General features: G+C 40.3%; 1 protein-coding gene across 8 annotated transcripts in view; it reads right to left on the bottom strand.

Annotated features, from left to right (window-relative positions):
- The window catches only part of LOC138301182 (ectonucleoside triphosphate diphosphohydrolase 8-like), a 451,411-nt gene that overhangs the window by 87,312 nt on the left and 352,087 nt on the right, over window positions 1–12,012 (bottom strand). For all 8 annotated transcript variants that reach the window (XM_069241394.1, XM_069241399.1, XM_069241395.1 and 5 more), the window contains one exon: window positions 9,363–9,522. In XM_069241394.1, the coding sequence (XP_069097495.1) occupies window positions 9,363–9,522 (160 nt within the window). The remainder of the gene's footprint in view (window positions 1–9,362; window positions 9,523–12,012) is intronic.

The raw sequence follows: 12,012 nt of genomic DNA, 5'->3' as shown, positions 1-12,012 counted from the left end.
CTGGATGTACTTTGGCAGACATGGCTTACCAAAGCACACCAGAAATGTGGGGGTGCTGTATTTACCGCAGTACTCGAAATTCCAATCTGTGTGCAAATGGAAGTTTGCATTGGGACTGGAATTTAACAGCACCTTTGTAATATGACCCTCTTTGTAAATACAATTGGCAATTAAGGTGTGTATGATACAGTGCTGCCACCTAAATCACGTAGTACTGTGAGGCCAGCGTTCTGTACTCCTTTTAAAATAATTAGCATGAGGTGGGTGATAAATTTGATAGACACATTTTCTTTGTGTACCAGTCTGTTGCGTCGTCATGGGTTTTAAAAAGATATTTGTTTCTGTAAACTGGCCATCCCGGTAAGTAACCACACTATTAATGGTGGTTTATGGCAACCTGGGTGGGAACTGAGAGACTGATATATATGTGAGGCTAAGCAATCAAATGACAGTGTAACCGTAAATAACTGATTTTGTTTTCTGAAAAGATATTTTCTTTTAATTGGTTTCAACTATTTAAAGTTTGTCTGAAGCTAATTAGTATTTCAGATAATAGTTACAACGTCACACTGAGCACACATGGGAACAACGTTTTTTGAAAAGCATATTCTTTGTATATAAAAGAACCTTTGAGAACGTGTGTAGAAGTAATGAAACGCTAATTAAAAATAATCACTCCGGGAAGAAGAAGCACATCCAAAGGTCACCTTAAGCTAAAAAAAAAGTTAATTGGTTGAGGGGTATGCTCATAATCTGTTCTCCTATGCAATCTTTGCTGGCGGTGCCTTGGTGAGAGGATGAGCTTGATGTTAACCGCACTGCATCCACACAAGAGTGTTTGGGTTGTACTAGGATCATCATACCAAGACGTGTAACATTATAGTTGGGACATGACTCTGACACTCATGTTTCCAATGGTACATTGTAGTGAAATACTTCAATTGCAAGAGGGCAGATTTCTTATGAAAATTGACCAATCTGCTGTCAATAGATAAATGGGGATCAGAACGAATAAGGCCTATAGACCAAAGTCTAACTTTTTGAATCTGCTTTCTCAGAAAGCCAGGCAGAGCTCAGAAGAGATGCAGTCACTGAGTTCAGCACTAAAAGTACTGGTGACTAAAGTAGACAGGGATCACTGACACAATATCGAGGTAAACAATATCGTTTTAATACAAATATTGTTTACCAAGATACCATGTCCCTATACTTAAATTCCACTAATACTTAACTCTCAATATTCACATATAAATATATATATTTATACCAATATACATATATGTGTTTTTTATGTGTGTGCATATATATACACACACAAATATGTATATATAGTACAATTAATCAAATATATATTTTACTTTATATTAGATTTATTTGTTAACGTTTTTAAATGTACTACTAGAAAAAGCATATCTATCTAGCAAAAAAATTACAATGTAAAAAACTATAAAATTAAATCTGTCTATCTATATATCTAGCAAAAAAATTACAATGTAAAAAAGATAAAATAAACAAATAAAAATAAAAGGTTATGTAACCAATAATAGGAAAAGTATTGAAGTCTGGAAATATTAGATATACTCTTCCCACTCCAGTTTATGCAACCGTAGGGAACGTGTTTGTATAGTCGTGGCTTGCGGCGCCGTAAAGGTGTAGGGCAGCGCGTGGCAGGGTGTGGGGACAAAAGAAGGGAAAACATTAAATTTGAAACAAAAACTTACTTAATTCCCCACTGCTGCTTCTCTCTTCTGGCTCCACTTGCAGGTACAAGCTCCCAGCCTGCCCTGCAGCCAATGCTAACGCTGCTCTCCTGCTGCTGGCAGCATGAAAGCAGCATTAGGATTGGCCGGAGCGCCCTGGCTTTGTGCTTCCAGGCAGACTGGGAGCCTGGGCCTGCTGTCTCCAACCCGACAACACAGTGCTGGGATGGAGAGTGTTCAGTACGTATGTGTGTTTGGCGGCACAAGGCAGCTGACCAAACACACATGCGCACTGATCATCCCTGTGATCCTCCAGGGCTACGTCCCTTTAAAAATAAAACAGGCAGCTGCTGCTGCTGCTGCTGGCTGGGGGGTTGCAGCTGAGTTTGGAGGGGTTACATTTACTATTCCTGCTCCAGTCAGTGCAACAGTAGGGACATTGTTGGACTTCAGAGGGATTACATTTATTATTCCCACTCTAAACAGTGAAACAGGAGGGAAACTGTTGGACTTAGGAGCGGATAGATTTACCTTTCCCACTTTAAACTGTGCAACAGTAGGAAAAAAGGTTTTAACTTTGGAGGTTTTAGATTGTAATGTGTTAGTCTTTTCCCGTCCGCTTGTGCCGGTGATGTCTGGGAATTCGCGAATGGAATATTGTGTGTAAAAGACGTGTGGTTGAGTTTGAATGGGAGCAGGTACTGGTCGAACAAGCTGCGGTCTCATGGATGAAATAAATCATTGTATTTACACTACAACATGAGCGTATCACTACAAGAAATTTGACGATGAGCTAGGTGACCACTTACATAAACTCACGCACACTAGCTGTGGCATACCTCGTTTCGGACCACAGTTCATCAACCAATCTTCAAGGATACAGTACGGTAAGTGCATTGAAAAATAAAATTTCCAGTGCCAGGTGCCATGATAGACAGTTCGGTAAGCCCATCCCCCTGCATAAAGACAAGTAAAGGAGCCAACGTGCATGTGTTTCTATTCATGCTACTTAAAAGAAAATAAGAATAAACTAAAATAGAAAGCTAACGGAAATTCACGGAAGAGGTCCAAGCTCACATTTACTCAACTGGCAACACAATAACTTACGACATAACGCATTACAAATGCACGGTGATGCGCACACCCCTGTTTGCGTGTCTAGACTTTTATTTTGATGTTCTCGCTGATGCGCACACCACGCTAGAAACACAGATACACGTAAGGTGATACTCATTTAGGAAACTATCTTTAAAAAAAAAGAAATATGTATACAATTTGGCAAACTGGCAAAAACTGTGTCATGCATTTCAAGCACACAGTGATGCCCACACCTCTGTTAGCGCGTGAAGACCTCATTATTGTTCTCAGTGATACACACACCACGTTAAAGAAGAGAAACGGAGAGGTGTACATACAAAAAGTATAACTTAGAACAAGCTTCAGCCAGTTGCATTTATGGATAGTTTTAAGAATCTCATCACACTTCAGGAAATACTCACACATATTTTAGCGCCATGCAATCAGTAAACCCACCACCACCTTTTTTAGAAACACCAGGAAATCCACCTGTTGTTTGGAAAAATTGATTTGATGCTTTTGGAATGTACTTAGGAGCAATAGGTGCATTTCGTTTCTGCCCTGAAAGGAAGACAATTTTACTGTTACATTCATTGGGTTTTAAAGGAAGGTCAGTATACAAACACCCTCCACCTTTGGTATGCAATGAGGGAGAAGAAATCGATGAGTATATAGAGATGGTTAAGAAACTAGAACTGAGGTTTGATGTTCAACCTAGCCTGGTGGTAATCAGGCCCAAGATTTTTAAAAGAGAACAAAATACTGAGGAGATGTTGATACGTATATATCAACACTCAGAAAACTTGTAGCTGATTGTCAATTCAAGACATTTAGGGCCATATGTAGGAACACATTTCCCCATTGACACAGAATGGGAAAAACTCTTTGGTACATCTGGCTCTTAGTGATCAATTTATCTCAAAGTACGCAGATAAAACTATTCAACAAAAGCTACTCTCCATGGGTAATCCATCTCATGAGGAGACATTAAGGAAGGAAAAGAGTATTGAGACATCAAAACAATCTGTCAAGGAATTAGAAAACAAGTCAACAGAAACCATAAGAGTAGTAAAATCTCAGGAAGAATAGACCTTGAAATTGACTAAAGCTTTTAGAAAGCCATTTATTAACCAAACAAATAAATGCTTTAGATGTGGTAATACAAACCATCTCAAAAGTAATAAAGGGTGCCCTGTGAGTAATGTTATTTGCAGAAAATGCAATAATATGAAGCTTTTTGCCAGAGTGTGCCAGAGTGGCATAACCAGCACTAGCACATACCAAAATTCGGCCAGGCACAAAAATAGTACTGGTGTAGCTAATGTTACAGAAGTAGATGCGGATGAAGTTGATAAAATCCAAGAGGAATTGAGAGACATGGTGATGATTGTTACTGATGGTCAAATAGTGAGTGGAGATCCAGCTAACTGCATAGATTCATTTTGTGGAAATCGGTGTGGGCAACAAAGCTATTAAATTGTTAGTTGATTCTGGAGCTAGGATCACGATGATAACTCAAGAGTTATTTAAGGAGGTTTGGGGTGACAGACCAAACAGAGCACCTGTGTCATATTAAGGCAGGAAGATCGAGTTTGCAGAGTATTTTGAGTATGTACTAGAATTCAAAAGTAGGAACATTTTTGGCAAAATATATGTTGCAATAAAGGGTTTAAACATTTTAGGTTGGTTTCATCAGGGCCTTTTTCAAATAGCATTGAAACCAGGTATGAAAGAGCAGGTATCACTCGTGGAATCAAATGATTATATTGATACCTTGACGGAAGAGTTTCCATTTGTATTTTCTGAAAAATTGGGTACTATTAAAGGTTTGACCCATCAAATAAAAGGAAAGGAGGGTGTAATCCCCGTCAAGCACTAGTTAAGGAGCGTACCATCCAGCCTGAGAGATAAGCTAGAGAAGGAAGTAAAGGAAATGAATGAGAAAGGTGTTATTGAACCAATTGAATCCTCTCTATGGTTGTCTCCTTTGGTGTTTGCCAGAAAAACAAGGATGACTGGGGAGTTTGTGTTGATCTTCGGAGTTTGAACAAACACATTTGGGTGATTTGCATCCCTACCCAAAATAACGGAAATGTTAGCCACTATTAGAGAATCTAAATGGTTTTCTCAATTTCATTTAGCTGCGGCGTATCATCAGGTCATTCTAGATCCTGTGTCGAGACATCTTACTGCTTTTGTTTCACCCATAGCTACCTTTCAGTACTGTAGAAAGCCTTTTAATTTGGCGTCAGCAGCTGCTGTTTTTCAAAGGCTAATGTTTCAAATGTTAAAAGAGATTAATGGTGTAGCTGTTTTTCAGGATGATGTTCTGATCCATGCAGCGAGGGGTTGTTTTAAAAAGTGAAACGTGACAATTTTTAAAAACAAGTTTAAATACTTGGGTCATGTGATGCCAGAACAGAGCCTAAACCTGGTTTGGTCAAAGCCATCCTTGATGCATCTCCACCAAGTGACAAGGCAAGTTTGAAATCCTTTATACAATTGTGTGTGTTCTACTCACGTTTCATGAATGAATATGCCTCAAAAACCAAACCTTTGACTAACTTGTTAAGGAAAAATGTTGTGTTTGTGTTGAATGGAGACTGTCAGGAAGCATCTGAGTAGATCACATCCTAATTAGTGGGGTCGAAGATCCTAAAATCTTTTGATCCAAAAGTTCAATGTGTTATTACTGTGGATTGCAATAGTTTTGGTGTGGGTGCTGTTTTGACTCAGGTGAAGGAAGGGGTTGAAAATACCTTGGGTTATGCATCAAGGGTCTTAAGAGGCTCAGAAGTAAATGTTTCAGTAATGGAAAAATAACTCTTGGCATGTTGGTGGTCCATTTGGAAATTCCATCCGTATGTTTGGGGTAATAAATTTGTTTTATGCACAGATCATAGCCCTCTGGTTTACATTTTGATAGGAGACAAGATCAAAGAACAGACACCGTGTATTGCAAGATTGTCCACTAAGTTCCTACAGTACAATTTTGAAGTTCAATACATCCCTTGTAACAAAAATGTCAGATCAGATTTTTTATCAAGATTTCCAGTTAATGAAGAACATGGTATTGACGCTGAAGAAGATGAGGACGATGTTGACAATTGTTTCATAGCAGCTATGGATTTAGAGGGTATGTGTGCTGTGAGCGAAAAAGAACAGAAGGAAGAGTTGTCCAAGGACGTAATTTTGACACAGGTCATTAAATTTATAATGTGTTGTTGGCCAAAAGAAAGGAATGTCCAAATTCAGTTCCAGACATTTGTAAAGGTTTCAGATGAATTGCCAGTTGAAGATGACATTCTGATGAGAGCTGGGAGGATTATACCCCCAGAAAACATTAGAAACAAGATTATTGATGGTGCGCATGAAGGTCACCTAGGTAGAACATTTACAAAACCTAGGTTACATGAAACATTTTGATGGCCCGCAATGGACCAGTATGTCGATTAATTTGTGAGTGAATGTGTAATATGCAACAGCTGTGAAAAGGGACTCAAGGTAAGAACCTCTCATTTACAACCCATTGAATTGCCCTCAAAACCATGGGAAAAAGTGGGAATTGATCTTATAGGTCCTTTTAATAATTTACCTACTTCATTAAAATTTGCTGTAGTTTTATTTGATTGCTACCCTCGTGGCAAAACAAATCTAGCCTGCAAGCCATTCATTCCTAAAACTGGAAGGACCATTATGACCTTACTGAGACTCTCCAGGAGTAAAATGCCCTTAAGTTAATTATGATGAGGGATCAGGTCTAAAAAAATGTTCATGTGTACAATTACATTTTCATGGTCCCTATAAAGTTGTAAATTGATTGTCTGACAATTTGTGTGCATTACACACCCATAAAGTGGGCACTATATGTTCCAGCCAACACTTAAACGTCACTGTGGGGCAGAAGGTTGGTGAAAATTATAGACCATTGGCAGGACCAGAATTGTACAGTGCGATAGAAAAAAAAACAGATCTATGGGAGCGAGTGGAGGTAAATGTCAAGTTATCTAGGCAGTGTTGGTAGCAGGACTTTTGAAATCTAAAGCAAAAAAAGTAATTTTACCATTCTTCCACTTGCAGTGCCAGTCTATGTAAATATCACTGCTCACCATGCTACTGATCCTGCTGCTTCATGCATACAGTGATTGCCTACAATACCATATTGGCACCTTTCTCGCCAGGGGAGATCTCAGAGACAGCTGAGGAAACCCCAGATTTTTGATGGCTCTAACTAGTGGCAGACTGTGAGATCATCTCTACTTTTTGCACTGGAATTATTATAGTCATATGATGGCTTTTACCCTAGAATTTCTGAGATTTAACAATCTGAGAGAACATGAGAACCATTTAGCACACTATGAAGATACAAGAACGTAAGGTGCAGTTGCCAATTTGACACAGATCAACACAACAATTGAAGAAAACAATAGTAATGACAGCAGGTGGAAGCAAGGCTAGTGATGTCTTCCACCTATAAATGCTGTGCAAATGTTATACATACACAAACAACCCCCTATGGATCCCAGAGGAAGGATATGATGTAGATACAGTGTTCATGATTATGCATCAATGTATAGGATTACGTATTTGGAGATCGTCAACCATCCACCTGATGAGTATTAATCATGCTGCTAACATATGAAATCCTGGTCACACTGCAGAAATTTGGGCTATATCATGGTCCTAATGAGGAGAACTGATGGGAAACCTATGGTGAGTCTCTTGAAGCCCTCTGGTACTTACCCACATCTGACAGGTTTGTTATCACTTTTAAAAGCCCTGAGTAAGTGAAATATATGCAAAAAACATGCTGGCTATAGAATTAGGAATATTTCGTCCTTGCTTCACATTTTGAGAATCATATGATATTTGAAAAAAGACTTAAATCAATTTAATGAATATTCAATAAATGGAATAGTAATTATTTCTATAGTTTTTCCTTTGATGCTTCAATCAAAGAGAACTTGATTGAATACAGAATATCTTTACTCAACACTATTAAATAGCTAGTGTTGAAATCTATGAACCTCCTAAATTGGGCCAGTGTTCGCCAGCCTATAGGTGCCTCAAACTACATAGATTTGAATGGGTTATAAGTCAGATAAACAGGCAAGTAATATTCTTCTACAAAAATATTGTGCATGAAATAGCAAAAAGCAAAATATTGTCAAGGTAAGTTTATATAGGTATGAACAGATTTGCCACTCTTATCTCCACGTCCACATACCTTGAAGATGTACATATTGTCAAGGTACCTATATGTGGAGTTAAGAATAGTAAACTTAGACTTACTTGTGCATAATTACCGTCACAACATTTTGGTAGTCGATGTTTAGTTCATGCAATTTTTTTAGGATGATATTTCGACCTCAGTATTCTGACCCCTTTCCTCTATTCAATGCATTGATGATTGAAGAGAACATAGGCAATGTGACCAAGATAACGGTGGTTACCATAATCAATATTCTATGGAAGAGAAAACGCACAATACTGCAATGGTGACATTAAGTCATGGTCAAAAAGAGAGGAATTTTCTGGCGGAGACAACACATATTGCAGAAGGATGGAGTAATTCTGTTTATTTGTTGATTCATAGAAAAGCCCAGATCCTGTACTATTCTCAAAGACGAAACCTTGTCATCTGGCACTGGAGGGCACACTTAATAGAGCTGCAATGAACCATCCAACAATGATTGTTGTATAACAGAATATGGCTGAAAAAATATCAGCAAAACATATAAACTTTATATACTTTTAGGCAGATTTACTAATATTTGGCACAATACAGCGCAGTAAGACTACTTCCTGCACTGCGTCAGATGGAGGAGAAGAAATGCGCCGCATCTACTATTATGTGACACATTCCTGCTCTTCCTCTGCTCTAGAGCACATGTGGCATGTAAAGCACCCACGTAGGGACCCTTGCATCATGGTACAGCCAGGATTGTTTTTGTAAGGAATGGGACACCCACCTTCCTGCAAAAAAACAACCCCCTGGGGCTTTTTCCTCTTTCTATGTGTGTTGCAGAATGCTCATTTGTCCTTGCACCTCATTTCAAATCCCTGTGGTACTACAAAGCACCAGCACTGCAAGTTTAGGGAATAAAAAACAGCAGCAGTATAAGATTGGCAATTTACTTTTGCTCAGTATTATGACATAATGGGTGGTAGAAGTGCTATAGAAGGAAAACTGGCACTGTTTCCTTCTGTGCTTCAGCACTTTCATTCTTGTATCTCATTTCAAGTCCCCGAGGTACTGCCTGGCACCAACACTGCATGCTTAGGGAATAATGAAAACAGTGGCAGTGCACTTGTGCACATAATTATGACATTACAAATGCATAGACGTGCTACACAAAAATAACTAAAAGTAGGGCACTCTTTCCTTCTGTGCTTCAATACATTAACCCTTGTATCTGCTTAACATCCCCTACTCCTCTGCATCTAATCTGACTTCTATTTTAACTCTACATCCTATAGAATCAGACCCTCTATCTCATCACCTACCAATGAGACACAGTAACCAAGGCTTCTTTGGTTCATACCTATTGGAAAGGCACTCTCTTACTATCAGCCCAGCCTTACCGTCATGAAGGAATGCAGCAGGTAGTTGACGGTTACCCAGTTGTAGGCTCCCTCATCTAATCCAGTGAGGATATGGGCACCCCTGAAGTTCCCAGGGTACTTTTGAATTGTCCTGGAGACTTCATCTAGGATTCGTTGAGCAGCTTCAGGGCTGTGAAACCTACAGAAGGCAATTGAAAAATACATCATCAGCATAGCAACATGGCAATAGCAAGTAGGTTGAGTAAAGGCACCAGATGAGGAAATTAGCTCAGGAAGAGCCTGTTAGTGCCCACCACTGTCTTTGAAGAGGTCCACTAGAGTCTCCAGAGCCATCAAGCTACCCTTAAAAAATATTTTTTTGGGGTTTATAGCCTTGGTCTCATTACCACCTACATATTGTCTGATGTTAAATGTCAGGTTTACTTGTTTTACATCTTCATATTCTACTGTACGATATGGACAAAGATGTATGAAATGACCAGTAGCAAAAAGTTGTCGCACTAACTTTTTTCAAGTGGAAAATAATTTTGCCAACCGATCTATGTATTAATAGGTCAGTTTACAAAATTCGGAATTGTAGTGAGTCGCTATCCGAATGACAGCATCAATATTCATGAGGTAGTGTATCTTATTATGATTGGACGCCATCACAGGTATGGTGACCTGGTATGGTGGATCTGCAGATCACCATGCCTGTGATCACATAAAGAAAGTAAACTTCTGTTTTGTTTTTAAATGTAACCCTTTTGCTTAATAGAAAGAATGCTGCATTTAAAAAGAAAAGTTTTTGTTTGTTTGAGAGTTGACAGTGTTGCAGCCCTTTTGCTTAATAAAAAGAGGGTTGCATTTAAAAAGAAAATATTTTTTTTGTTTGAGAGTTGGCAGCGGTCCCTCTGACCACTGCCTATTCAGCAACAAACTTTTTTTAACATTCACAGTGGGGAAAGAGTCTAAAAATGTCATATTTTAACCCGATTTTGTTTAAAAAATATTGATATCTACCTTCACAAATTGCCATGTGGAAGGGATGCCTAAAATACATACCTTCTAAGTGGTTATTGTTCACAAGCTTCTAAATATATTTAGCAATTTGGTAACCTGTTACCGAATCAGAAAAATTTGTTTAGTACAAAACAAAAAGCCATTAACCAGTCAGAAACCCTGTGAATTTGCAAATCGCAGGCTTTGAGAATGCAAAATGGCTTTGTACATCAGGCCCACACAAAAATGTGAAGATTTTGTGGAGTTGGCGGAAGGTGTGCCAGTAGCAGGCGGTGACTGCGTTTACCTGTCCGGTCATTGTTAGGAAAGAGACGAGGATGATTCCTAGGTTGCAGGTGTGGCCAGTCGGAGAAGGCGGGGCGTTGAGCAATGTGAGCCACCAGGAGTCGTCCCAGGCTGAAGTGGAGTTTCCAAAGATGATGAGCACGGTCTTGTCTGAGTTGAGCTTGAGGCAGCTCCCTTTCATTCAGGCGGCGATGGCTTCCATTCCTGTGAGGAAGTCTATCTTAGCTTTGCCTGGGTCTTCAGTGAGAGATATGAGGAGTTGTGTGTCATCAGCATATGATACGATGTTCATTCCGTGGCCTCTGACAATGGCTGCAAGTGGGGCCATGTAGATATTGAAGAGCGTTGGACTCAGGAAGGAACCCTGAGGGACTTCACTAATGACTTCTGTTGGTTTTGATAGAAGGGTGGGAGCCTTACTCTCTGTGTTCTTTCAGGGAGGAAGGAGTGGATCCATTGCAAGGCTTTTCCGCTGATTCCTGCGTTGTGGAGTCTGGTGCATAAGGTGCTGTGGGAGACCGTGCCAAAGGCTGCTGAGAGGTCGAGGAGTATGAGTGCTGCGGTGTGGCTGCGGTTGAGGAGTGTGTGGATGTCATCGGTGACTGCAAGAAGAGCTGTCTCCATGCTGTGGTTGCTGAGGAAGCCAGACTGAGAGGTGTCCAGCGAGTCGTTGTCTTCGATGAATTGTCGCAGCTGTGAGTTGATCACTTTTTCAAGTACTTTGGCTGGGTAGGGTAGTAGCGAGATGGGCCAGAAGTTCTTTAACTCTGATGGGTCGGCCTTGGGTTTCTTCAGGAGGGGGTGTAGTTTAGCGTGTATCCAGTCTTCGGGAAGGTGGCTGTGTTGATAGAGCAGTTCAGCATCTTGCAGAGCTTGGGGGCGATGGATGCGCTGGCTCTGTTGTAACTGTGGTGGGGTCAGGCGTCTGGGGGAGCTCCGGAGTGGGTGCTGTTCATGATGCTTTCCCTCTCATCTGTAGTGAGAATGGACTAGCTGTGGATGGTGTGGGTGGGTTCTGGGAGGTAGGGCCGGTTGTAGATTCTGATGCTGGGTGGGTTTTCCAGGAGGAAGCTGTCATACATTTCCTTAATCTAGCGGTTGAAGAAGGTGGCCAATTTGTCACAGAGGTCTTGCAACGGTGGAATGTTGGTGGCTTCAGAGGGGGGGGGGGATTGGTGAATTCATTGATTACCGTGAAGAGTTCTTTTCTGATGTGCGTGGAGGAGTCGATGTGTTCACGGAGTGCAGCTTTTTTTGCATCCTTGATTCGTCAGTGGTAGGTGGCAGTGGCGGGGAGATCTATGTTGGTTTTGCTGTTTCTCCGTTTCTTCTATAGGCGTCTGCAGGTACGCTTGGACTCTTGGAGTTCAGTAGTGAACCA

This window comes from Pleurodeles waltl, chromosome 6 (assembly GCF_031143425.1).
Source record: "Pleurodeles waltl isolate 20211129_DDA chromosome 6, aPleWal1.hap1.20221129, whole genome shotgun sequence".
Classification (NCBI taxonomy): Eukaryota; Metazoa; Chordata; class Amphibia; order Caudata; family Salamandridae; genus Pleurodeles; species Pleurodeles waltl.
This window is presented reverse-complemented; position numbering and strand designations above follow the sequence as displayed.